This window comes from Centruroides sculpturatus, unplaced genomic scaffold (assembly GCF_000671375.1).
Source record: "Centruroides sculpturatus isolate CEXI.00-Female unplaced genomic scaffold, Cexi_2.0 scaffold1414, whole genome shotgun sequence".
NCBI lineage: Eukaryota > Metazoa > Arthropoda > Arachnida > Scorpiones > Buthidae > Centruroides > Centruroides sculpturatus.
This window is the reverse complement of record NW_019385583.1, coordinates 149,899-163,252: the sequence shown is the minus strand read 5'-3', so window position 1 is coordinate 163,252 and position 13,354 is coordinate 149,899. Positions and strand designations below refer to the sequence as shown.

General features: G+C 33.8%; 1 protein-coding gene across 4 annotated transcripts in view; it reads right to left on the bottom strand.

The window, feature by feature from the left end:
• The window catches only part of LOC111640325 (cilia- and flagella-associated protein 161-like), a 63,569-nt gene that overhangs the window by 6,526 nt on the left and 43,689 nt on the right, over positions 1-13,354 (bottom strand). For all 4 annotated transcript variants that reach the window (XM_023386336.1, XM_023386335.1, XM_023386338.1 and 1 more), the window contains 5 exons: positions 13,171-13,260; positions 4,565-4,812; positions 1,321-1,396; positions 199-357; positions 65-135 (listed from right to left, as the gene is read on the bottom strand). In XM_023386336.1, coding sequence (XP_023242104.1) covers positions 65-135; positions 199-357; positions 1,321-1,396; positions 4,565-4,812; positions 13,171-13,260 — 644 coding nt within the window. The remainder of the gene's footprint in view (positions 1-64; positions 136-198; positions 358-1,320; positions 1,397-4,564; positions 4,813-13,170; positions 13,261-13,354) is intronic.

Genomic DNA, 13,354 nt, shown 5'->3' with positions numbered 1-13,354 from the left:
AAGATTTTCCAAAGTGACGTTATGGAAAAGATTGGTATCTACGGAACCCAGAAATCTTTCTTACCTGACTCGGTATTTCTCCAAGGCCAAATGTCTGTTAGTGTGAGCGTGATTTATCACCACCTCCCCGTTGGCCTGCGGACGTATTAATCGGTTAAATCTGAATTTTATTTTATTTAAATGTAAATTTATACGTACCGGTACGGGCCAACCTTCCAGTTCCAACCCGAAAGTCGGATCGCGCGGTAAAATTTTCCAGTACAGTTTTTCGGAACGCTGGTTGGTCAAAGACACTTCCTGGTGTTTGGACTTAGAAGCGTAGCGTACCGCGTCGTTTAGATCCGAATACAGCATCAGCTGGAAGGGGGAAAAGAACAATGCGATTTGACAATGATTTTCCATTAGCCCGCGCCGGTATCGAATTTCGCTCGACCACCGATTACAGATTTAGTAATTTAGTAAGGTAGACTGCTCTGCTCTAAAATTATGTCCCCGTCGTCCTACCAGACCACCGACCAAACACTAGAAATTAGACTTAATGCGCGCTCCCTCCCGCTTTTTTCCGAGAACGATCGAAACCCGTCGGGGCACACCATATGAAAAGCGAATTTTGAAAATCCGACCGTGGTAATTCGCCCATCGGGCGATTTCCATTTATTACTTACCCTAATTCGGCCGCGTATTGCCTATTGTCGGATAACGCGGGCTTATTTTATTACTTTTCGCCATCCTCGTCACTTCCCATTTGTTTTAATACTAATTCGGGTATTTAATTAAACGACCGCCCGCGATCTCTGTCTTTTAACGGGCCCGACGTCGGCTTAGGCACGATCCGAAATTTCGATTCCAAGTCTTACCACCGCCCCCAAACTTATCGAGAAATCGTATTACTCCATTTTAAAAACATTCTACGACTAAAATCGATTTTAAAAATCGAGTAATTTCCGCCTAACGTACGCATGTACGGAAGCCTTTTTTGATTACGTACGCGGGTTACGGCTGGGGAATTTTTCCCCGGATCCGGAGAAAATTTGGGTCTCCGTAGTGGTTACTATCCCCATACGTTATCTCAATTATTTTTACCAACAAAAAATAAAATCCGAGCGTATTTCATTAACATAGAGACATTTTACGTATTTTACTTATTCAAAAAAAATTGGTTAAAGGTGCTCGACGGCCCTAATTATTCATATTTTAAAGCAAAACATTCCCCTGGATTAGGGTTTAAGATTTTTCGCCGCCGGCACCTTTCGAATTCTTAAAATGCGCTCTCGAACCTCGACGAAAAATTAGTGTTTTTATTTATTTAATAATACTTACACCCCCGCAGGTATCCAGATTAGAAAAAGTCACCTTCTCTCCAAACAGAATAGGTTCGGATTCCTCGACTTTGGCTCTTAAAGAAAAATAGAAGTAATTGTAGGCTATTTTTTAAAACAATGTCTTAATGTTAATTAGAATGGTTACGATTATTTTTTTACCCGGGCGATGGCGTGCGGATAACGATGATTTAAATTTATGCTAATTAGATGCGCGTTCGGCCTCGGGCTAATCTAGCGAAGATAACGCTTTACGACCGTTGCCTCCGTGTAAACACGCGTTTCGGTCACTCCCGATTTACCGGGTTGTTAATCAGCCGGCGCGCGTCGTACTAGTTAAACATCGCACCTTTTTTTTTTTAGTCTCGAACTACAAATACTCGTTACCGATCGGGTTTTTGACAGGGGGAACGAGTTTCTGCCTTAGCCATTAATAATACAAAGAATCAGTCGCCACTCGATTATCGGCCCGATTTTTTATACGCGCGGCATATATATCTTTTATTAATGCCGCCGGTAATTGTCGGAATATGATTGCCGTAGAGGGGCAGTGCCGGGAGGCACGCCCACGATAAAGAAAGAAGTGGAGAAATAACGGGTTCGACCCGATAATAACTTTCTAGGATCACTACCGAACGGACGCGAGTGGAAAAAAAAGACAAAGGAGAGAAAGGAATTGTTTCGCGGAACGTTGCGTGACGCCATAGGGTAAAAGGACAAATTCGAAAAGTCTAACCTAATCGGACGGATGTGACGTACGAAGCTATGAGAAGACGCCAGATGACGATCGGTTTAATAGGAGCGAAAGACACCTCGACATGACTATTTCATGCCGTTCCGATCTTCAATATTTCATCGTTAGTTTCCGATGGAGAAATAAAACGAAAGAAAAAAGAATTATAGATTCTTAATTTGTCACGCCCGTTACCGGGGAAGATCCCGAGATATCGTACTGCATAATAAATGAAACAAATGTACTCGAGAAAATCAAAATGTGATCGGAGCCGGGCGTAGAAAACTTCGCTACACGTGGCGTGACTGCCTCCCTCAAACATCCTCGGTCGGGGAAAATTAGATAGAAAATTCCGGTTAACCGTTTTCCACACGCGTAATTTAAAGGCTTAATTCGGTAAAATCGACGGAAAAAAGTCTACTTGTGACGTTTTTTGTTTTCTGTCGGCTAATGGAAGGCAAAAAAGATGACTGATCGACGCCCCCTACCGAGAATTACTCGTATCGATCTATTGTGTTCGAATTCCGGATACGGTGTTGGAGCCTGGCCCGTGTACCGTACGTTTCCTTCCAACGGTGTGACGGATCGTTGACATCCGATTACTTCTTTCTTTGTGTTACCGGGACCTCCGATAATAAATAGAAAGACGAGTCGGTAAGCGAGAGAAAACAAATCTCGCTCGTCACGCCACGCGTGATTCCGCGGTAAGATGTTCGTGTGTGACGTATTAAATGCGTCCGAATCGACCTTAATTAAAATCGTAGTGACTATATATTGTAACGTGTAGCGTTAATTCTACCTTTCAAAAATTTTACCGTTTTTCCAACGATAATTTTTGTTTCTGTTTTTTACGTCAACGATCGGGGGGGATGAAATGAGTTAAAGATAGGAAATGTCCAGAATACGGATCGTTCTTGTGACAGATTTGTTATTAAAGCATTGGTCATTCACCCGTTCTCGAGAAACGGAGGGATACACCCTTAATAATAATAATAATATAGCCATTCGGTCGACCGCTGAGGAAAAAAAGACCGCGTTAAGGACTAAAACTTAATCATTGTAACCGAGGAGAACCAATAACCGATTCGAGACGAAACTCATGAATAATAATAACTATTGTGATTAGAAGGCAAATTCGTCTAGTTTGGCACCCAGATTGCGAATCTGTTTAAGCGACAGAAATCAATTTCCATCCTTTATAATATTAATAATAATGCCAACCGCCAACCCGATTATCATAATTACGATGTTTACCGGCAAGATCGATTTAGATATCAGAAGTAGGACTGTCGATGGCTCGCTTACCCAATACCGGACCAGTTGTTGGCTAATAATTGTAGTTCCGGTAATAACTTTGTGATGAAATTCCCAAACAGAGTTGGTCATCGGTCCGTTTCCGACCGGTGATTATTGTTTATGGAAGGGTCCGACTATTCCCCCGCGGCGTGACACGCCAGTTGTAAACGAGACGCGCTTCCGACGGTAATCGAGGTCGAGATGGTAGCTGACAATCGACCGAGATAAATAGATTAGGATCGACGGGTGTCCGAACTGACCACCGACCACCCGGGTCGAGTAACATTAACTGGACGGAATTGGTCATCCAGTTTCTCGTCTGCGGAAAGAACGTCCGACTCCAATAAGCTCCCCCGCCCTATCTACAAGTGTAAGTTCTAGCCGATGAGTGCCCACTGATTTGCAAAGAGTTTTTATCTCGGCCAGAGACTCTACTCGAAACCAAAAGACTTGGATCCGAACCCACGAATTTCTATGGAATCTTCTAATCAAACTTTACCGTATCGCCATTAGAAAATTTCTTAATTTATGTTGAAATGTGATGTGTTCGAAAACAAGACTATATTCTCGTATCGGGAGTATATACGGTACCTTTCCAAATTATTAGACCCGGGCAAAAAATTGATGATTTGCTAGTTTTTGATGCGATAATTCAATAAGTATGAAATTTTTTATAGGATTATTTTAAATATTTATGCTTATTATGTCTTATGAAATAGAAATTAAGTTTTTGAATATAATAGAATTTAAAAATTGAAAAAATTAGTATTTTAAATGACCACCCTTAACAATCAGTAGTGTTTCTATATCATGAAGAATGCTGTTTATACAATTTTTATTTTTGTTCTCATAGATGGGCTATGCTACCATACCTTAAATCAATAAGAAACCTCTGTCTCCTTTTTATAGTGGAAAGTTGATTTTTTTACATTTAATATTTTTATGTGGCAGCACTGTAAAAGTGTTTGGAATATAATACAGAATAAGAGTAACAAGAAAAAAATACTCATTCCTTAAACAATACTACATAATAAAACATAAGAAAATATAACAAAAAGTATGATTTTAGTCGATGGGTCTAATAATTTGTTAAGGTACTGCATATTTTTCTGTCTGTCCGATTTGGAATGTTGTTTCTTTCTTTGCTTCGTACTGTAATTGCTATTTATTAACGATTCGTCTACCTATTTTGGTAGTTCAAAAATGCCCAACTTACCGAAAAGGAAGTCCGTAACGCGTAATTTCGGGTACTTTTCTGATGACGAAGACGTTACGACGACAGGGCGACGAGTAGTAAGTGGCCGTTACCGAACAAGGAGAGGCAAACTCGTCGCATTCTTTACCTTCGTGGTCGGGAACGTGGGGACTGGCTGCCAAATACGCGTGGTCGACGGCGCAGGATTTGATGGACACCACGGATCCGTCTCTGACGTATCCGTCTTCTTTCGCGGGTGTTAGATTTACCTAAAATGATTAAAATAACGGTAAAAATTTTGTAGGCTTACACGAAATTTAAAAGAACGTTCACCTTGTAATTCTTATCCCGGTAACGTAATCGTTTCAAATCATCTTAATTAATTCAAGAATTAAAGAAAATCGAATTTAAGAATACAAGAAATTTTACTTAAATCTATAATTTAAAATTAATACGATAAAATAATATAATATAGATAATTTTACAATTTCTCAAGAGTAAAATGAAGTTATAAATAAAATGGAAATATTTTTTTCATTGTAAACACAATGTTTCCGGTCGGATGAAGATGTCGGAACGAGTAAGAAGAATGAATGATTTTCACGCTCAAATTTTCGCTGATATCACTGTAAATAATTGCAATATGCCATTTTTAATTAAATCTTTATTAAAAATCCAAGATTATCGATATCATTTCTTTACGCAATTCTACATTATTATAAATCTACATCAAATATGAACGAATTATTATAGTTGTTATAACTATAATAGATATAAAACAGAGAAATAGTAATTCGATTCTATAATTATAACAGTCTATTAATAGCATTTTTGCGAAATTTCTACCTATTGTATCATTCTATTTAATTTTATACATAAATTAATAATAATCTATATTCATTATCGGTAAAATATTTTACGTAATGCTATAGATATGTGTAATATTGTAAACGTTCTTCCTATGGGAATATTCGCAACGTTATCTACAAAATATTTTATTACTAACTCATACAACAAACTTTCTCCCGGATTTATCTCTAAGTGAATTTTCATTTCCCGCGTAATTTGTGCGCGAGTGTCAAAGGTCAAACCTGTTTAGGCTTTTAAATTTAGTTTCTTATATACTACCGTATCCTATTACGCATCCTATCTTAGGCCATTTTCTGTAAATTCTCTTAACTTCGGTAATGTGAATTTTTATTGCTGTAATTGCTTTAAAAAATAAACCCGTAAGCAGTAACATTTTTTTTTATTACTATTTAACTAAAAAGTATTTTGCCTAAGAATAATATTCAATTTAAATCGACTTATATTTAATTTCACATGCAAATTGCTAAAACTGATCGAGTTACTGATTACGCTTGTAGAATGTAAGCTTAACGGAGTTTAAGTTCGGCGACACTCCGGACAATCGTGAATTTTCCAGACCTCTTTTATATATTTTTATATAATGTAAGCGCGTATCGTCCTAAAACTTATTCTATATTGTGTATTAATACAATATCTAGGATTCTAGCTAGTACTAGATTCCGACCAAGATTGAGTAGCGAAAAGCATATAGGACCTATCTTATACAAACACCTGGAATGTCTACGCTTAAATAACGGTATTGAATAAACTAGGGCGTTTTATCTTAAAATTTTAAACGGTTCATGAAGTATTCTATGCTATCTTTATTATATTCAATTTTTCTTTAAATGTTAATTTCCCCAGATTTAATGTTACGGGTGCATAACTTATATAGATTTTACGAAGAGAAATCGTGTAAGAAACAATTTATAATAAATTTTCAGTTTTTCGACTATGTCGTCTTTCCTTGTAATTTAGCCGGAAATTCTAACAGTCGCTATCCTGATAAACAGAACGTTATTGTATGATAGTGGTAATTGGCGCAATAGCATCGTTACTTTTCAAAATACTTGTAATCTTGTTACCACCACCCAGTGTAATAATTAAATATTTAAGACATGGAAAATTGTCAAAATTATTAATTGTTTATCAACGTCAAATAAAAAAGGAATCATTTTCTAAGTATTGAAAATAGGAACCGTATCATAAGAATAATATAGACCTAATAACGAAAGACAAAAACTTCCAATTCGTGAAAGAATATAAGCGAATTAAAAAGAATAAACTATAAGTTTTATATACTAAATCAAAACAATTTCTCAAAGAACCAATTCTAAAAACATAAACAAAGATTTCCGTAGTGAGATAACTTTTTAATTTTTATTTTATTCAAGAAATAAAGTTGACTTTTCATATATTAATTTATATTAGACTATGAGTTAATTTAGGCTCAGACTGATCGTGTCGGAATCCGATTATTATTTATACGCCTAATTTTTAAATATGAATTCAAAATAACCACACTTGGCAATATGATTCTAACCAAAATACTATATAAACACTAAGAGAAATGAGGGCTTTGATGGAAAAATAATGAAAAGCAATCCAAATGACTAATATTTTTCAACGAGTTTTTAATGAAAACGAAATTCCAAGACACATAATTTATAGATTAATCAGTTTTGTTTCTGCTGTATCATGTAGTTTCAATGATGAATAACTTTATCTAGTGATAAAGTTGAAATGATAAAATAAATCGCTAAAATAAGTCAAAACGTGTAACTTAATTAAGGAAACATTCAAAATACTATATAATCCATTATTCCGATTGAAGTAATTTTAAGCTTAAGAAGGATGTAGAACTAAACTAGCTTAATTATAAATTTAATAAATTACATTAATATTTAAATTGGAATAACTTTATATAATTTCCAGGTCAAGATAAACAATCCTACTTTAGGTCCTGCAGGTATTAAGAGAGTCTTTTTCCAATCCACCATTGAATCCATGGTGGATTGGAATAAAGATCACCTGGAGAAAAGATTCGTTATTATTTTGAGGAGGAAAAAGTTGAATATAAAGTGAGGAACGTATACTTAGAACGTAAACTTTTATTTTAAAATTAAAGAATAATATTCGTAAAAATTATAATTACTTCAAAAATATGTAATTATTTCCTTATTGTTCTAATTAAAATTCATTTTGACGTAATATACTTAAAAAAGAACATTGCAGAATATACAGTATAATTATCACTTTACCCCATGCGGAGGTAAGATGACGAATCTCGTAGTGTAAGATTACGATTTCAGGAAGTAATATGTTTCTCCATAATTTTGTTTTTGGTAAACATTTTACATAAATTTACATAAAACAAAGCAATTCTTGTAAAATAACAGGACAAAATCACTCTCGTTAGTAATTTTTTTAATGTTACAACATCTAAATCTCGAGGACTTACCTTTTACAATACACTATACAACTTTTACAAGACCCTATACAATGTATATAGCTTTTTATTTGTTTTTCAAAACCACAGTGCAGCATAATAATCAACACTTGGCATAACTCATTCATTTATTACTTATTTATTATAACTCAACAAAAGCTGGAATAAATGAATGAGTTATGCCAAGTGTTGATTATTACGCTGCATTGCGGTTTTGAAAAACAAATATAAAGATACAACACGGTTTCGAAATATGGAAGAATGTATATAGCCTATATTATAGCTCACTGATTCTCAAAGTGGGCGTTTCTCGAACCCTATAAGCGGTGAATAAATCTAGGGGGCGAAAAGAAGTGGGCAGCAGGGGTACTGAACGGTGACCATAGGCGGAGGGTGGGCTCACTGACAACCTTTCCTTTCCTCTGTTTAAATTGGTAAGAAGAAACATTGCGTTTAATGGTTTCCAGATGTTGACAACAATGTACGGTAAGAGCACAAAGTGTGAGTTTAAAGTTTGTTTAAGTTATGTCAACGCAACACTTGGGCGATCTGCTAGGGCAGTGGTTCCCAACCTTTTTTCATTAGCGTACCCCGTGACATGTCATATCTCTAGATTGTACCCCATGACATGTCATATCTCTAGATTGTACCCCTCATTTAAGAAATTTAGTGAGTAAGCGTTATTGTTAATTTTACATATTGTAACTTTAAATTAAAGAAAAAAAACCTAAAAGAAAAAATGTATAATAAAGTTGTGATTGTTGCAAGGAACATTTTTTATCTAATAATTTTTTAATACTATTAGTTTGTGATACATAATATATTATTTTTTCTGCCATAATAACTAACTTTTTTCTGTACCCCTAAACAACCTATCGCGTACCCCTAGGGGTACGCGTACCACAGGTTGGGAATCGCTGTGCTAGGGGGATGCCTTCTGGGAGATCTTTTTAAGAGAAACTGGCCCCTATTTAGGCGTTACAGATGTGGAGAAAACCCGGAAAACTCCACGTGGCCAGCCCGTCCGAGCGAGGCGTGAACCCACAACCGAACTCCCAGTGTTCGGGGTATAAAGACCGCTTGGCCATTGGTGGGCACAAAGTGTGAGATTCAGAGAAAAGTTTTCCTTACAAGATTTTCAAGTCTTTCTCATGCAAAGGAAAAGGGGTTAGGGGGCATTGAGGTATGAGTGGGGGCGTTGAATATGTGGATCGAAAAAGTTTGGGAATCACTGTTATAGATAAATGTGTAAGTACTGTATACAAATTTCTTTTACGTTCAAAATTATTTTCTACAGGGATATAAAGTTTCGGTGCACATATATTGATTTTATTTTGACCCTTTCTTTTCGTTTACCTCTTTTCTTTAATATAATAATTAAATTTGCTATATGATCCCTAATGTATATTTTGACCCAGACTCCGTTACCTTCTGGATGGCCCTATCAATACGATAATGACATCAATTCTTAAAAATGAAAAATAAATAAACTAAGAACGTCGTCATTTCGCTCTACTTTACTCTGCGTATATATAAAATATCTAACAATATCGACGTATCTATCCGAGTTAAAAAATTTTAAATAGTAGAAAGAACTAATTTCTTTGCATATTTAAAAAAAATTGTATTATTTGTTATAATTTCTAAATTATAAGAATATTAATGAATAAAAAGAACGAATAAATTTATACGAATGTCTATTAAGTACGTAAACACCTAACTTTATTGCATTTAATAGTGCAAAATTATGAAACAGAACCTATAGCTTAAGTACTGTACTATATTTCGAAAAGCGTAACCTATAAAATAAGTATATTCTGCTAAATAGACTGCACTATAAAATATGAACTTTATGCACATTTTCTATTAGCCTATAAGTCTAACAATTTTTACCTCAACCTTATACTGTATTTCAAAATAAAAGTATTATTTACTGGAGGCTTTACTAATTCCCTATCGTTTGAGTAGATAATTAATCGTGCAAATCAACAAACGATAAATTTTTTATCGGTAATACCTACAAAATGTCAGATTACAATAAGGAAATAAAACAATTTTCGATGAGGCAATAAACAAAATTGTTATCGAATTGGAAATTGGAATTTTTGTTTTATGCCTTATGAAATTTTAAATTCAATCGAACAAGATCGGTAGACAAATTTTAACTCTCGATCTACAATACCAAATATTCCAAGATAAAAATACATAGATACAAATAAATACACGTAAATCTAATATAAAGCTTTTACAGCCACCGAGTAAAAAAGCTCACAACTCAAAATGTCAGTTTTGATCGAATTAAACAGCTTACACTTTTGTGTAGGCATGACTACTTATAAATCCATTAGATGAAAAGAAATACCTTCGGACCAAGTTAGTGACAATATCTTTTATTATCCAGCATTATATTTAAAGAGAGAATGCTCTACTTAACAGGATTAGATCACGGTGATGCAGCTCGTACCTTTTATTTTTCTTTCTTTTTTTTTTTTACCGGATTAAATCCAAAAGCACGGCTTTTGACATTTTCTTATAAGAAGATTGATCGAATATTTCAATCATTTTCTTTTAAAAGTTTTGTTATGCTCGAAGGAATACTGTCCCGAGGACTGATATAAAAAAAACTCAAAGATATAAAATAGCGGAACAACCGAATGTTAAGCGGAATAAACTTTTCGTTGACGAAGATAAGCTGCTTATAACTTTATTGCAATCCACATCATGTGTCTGTCTATGACGTCATTTAATGAGAACTACAATTATTTAGTCATATGTCGAAGTTGGGTTGGTAGCGATTGTTTGCCTCCGTTGCACTCGGGTGTCCCGCTGCGTGCACACATTACGTAGCCAATCTGTTCTAAAGCACCGTAGATTATATAATCTGTTTACTGAAACTAAGAGGAAACAATATTATTGTTAAGGCGAATATTCGAAGTATTATATCGAGAGATGGGAATTGAAAACAATCCAAGTTGATGTTCGAACTGATTAAAAATTTACGGAGCGGGGTTTTGTTAATCTTTATATAATTGCGGCGTTAATAGTTAGTGCATTGTTCCTCAGTCACATTCAACTCTCGAGAACGTCCCTAGAAAATGTCACTATTTTATAAAATTTGACAACTGAACATGTTGCGAAACGGAATGAATAGTTACGAGATTAAAACTAATTTTTATTTAATTTTTATTAATTTTTTATTAAAAGCTAAGACTAATTCCGTACTTACATGAAACCCGAGTAACTTACGTATAAATAGTTTAGAATATGGAATTAAAATAATATTTCACGAAAAGTATTATGAATATGAAAATTACATACATAATTACAGTAGCCTATATAGATAGGCCTACTTGGTAGCCAATGGCACATCGTTAGCTTAGGCCTAATAATCAAGTATACTGGCCTATTTGTATGGTTAAATACTACTCACGAAATACGATTAAAATAATCGTGCAATTGGAAATAGTTATATTCAAACTACGAACTGTTATTGTTATGCTGTATATATTGAAAGAGTGAATTAATAGAAGCGTTTGTCTTTGATAATTTTAGAGTTACTATAATAATTGAAGGCAAAATACGGAACAGACTAGCATTAAAAATATTTAAACAGCGGGGCAAAATAAAGAGAATTTATTCATATTTTTCAATCTAATAAATGTAGGCTTATAATACAGTAGAACCTCGAAAACTCGGCCTAATGTGGACCGAAGGGTGGCCGAGTTTGTGAAAATGCCGGGTTATCGGGAATGGGGTTAAAAAAAATAAGTACGAGTGTTTCCTCAAAAAATACTGTACTGTACTTGTATGTATTGTTTACTTGAGAATATAACAGAGAATAAACTGCCCAAATACCCTTAAACAAAGGAAAAGTACGTCCTTTATGAAGGCATAAAGCCTTTACTACATGAAAATGAAAATTAATGAATACACTGTGTACAGTAATTTACCTGATAAGACAGACCACAGAAAAATACTTTATGAGAGCTTTTATACTTTTATAAAGCTGTCTATAATGAAAATTAATTAACTAAGGATTTTTTTGCCCTGCCAGGGTGTGGTCGAGTTATCCGGAGTGCCGGGTTATCGAGAGCCGAGTTTTCGAGGTTCTACTGTATAAAGTTTCAATTTAAACTTTCCTTTGGGGTACAGAATGCAATTTTAAATATAAGAAAACTATTTTACCACAAGTACTATCGAACTAAAAAATACCTTATAATAAATGTGCGCATGGTTTCGAAGCAACAGAGCCGTTACATTTGCTTACAATATAATGTTGCCACCTAGTCGACAAATACAATAATAATTATAAAAAATTTAGCACCTTTTGTCAGATTTAAATCTAAGTGGTTATGATTTAACTACTAACTGCGCGATCAGTTGAAAAGTACGGATATTTTCTTTATTTTTCTAAGTACAACAAAGCCTTTAATTAATTAAAGTACGGAAGTACGGACTTATGGTAACCTAATAATTTATAAATTAGATAATTAAAACAGACAATAAATTAGTTTATCAATCTATCAACATATCGTCTAATTTTAAACTAAGAATGATTTAGCTCTTTATTTAGAATTATATAAATTTGAACCATTAATTAATCAAATCACACTGATCAAAAGAAATTTCTCAAAGATGGTGACGAAAGTACTGCCATCTGACGGTGAAAAATGAAAAAAAAAACAATTATAAAATTACAAATATTAATAAATAAATTACATTTATAACGGAACATAACCGTATGCAGAATATTCTACAAATTAAAACACAATGTTTGCAAAATATACGTAAATCTATAACGTTAAACATGCAAAACATTATAAATTTTTAATCACAATTACTCAATTTAAAACATCAGATTGACTAGATTAACGGAGTAATACGAATATTGTAATTAATTAAATTAAACGACACATTTAGTGATCAAATTGTAATTTAGATAAATAAAAAACATTGGTCTTTTTTTTAAAAAAATATAAATTTAAAAAAAATTATTTAGTTGTGAATTTGTCTAACAGATGGTGCCATTAACGAATATAATGTTCAACGATCGACAAGTAAAAATATTGAAATATTTAAAACCCATTTTGCCTTGGAGTGTATAAATGTATAACATTGAAACTATTTAAGTATGACAAATCTTTTCCATTATAATTCCGAAGGCCAATTGTATTTTAATACGACTATCACGAACCACTTAAAAAATGCCAATACCTGCGAAGAAATGTATGTGTATGTGTGTGGAAAAAAATACATGCGAATAGAGCTACGTGTAAAAAAGAGGAAAATATTAATATATTTTATATTAAAAAAATATTATTCATCTTACTGGTGTCAGGGCCGAATTTAGAATTCGATTTATTCTTTGCACTAATAAGCTTCCTTCTTCCTTCCTTTTTAGATATTCTTCCAATTTAGCCTAGTTAATAAAATAAAATTGGATTAATGTTAAAGATAAAATGTCGTGACAATTACTGCAAAAATTTGAAAAATGCTAAGGTTTGATCCAAGCT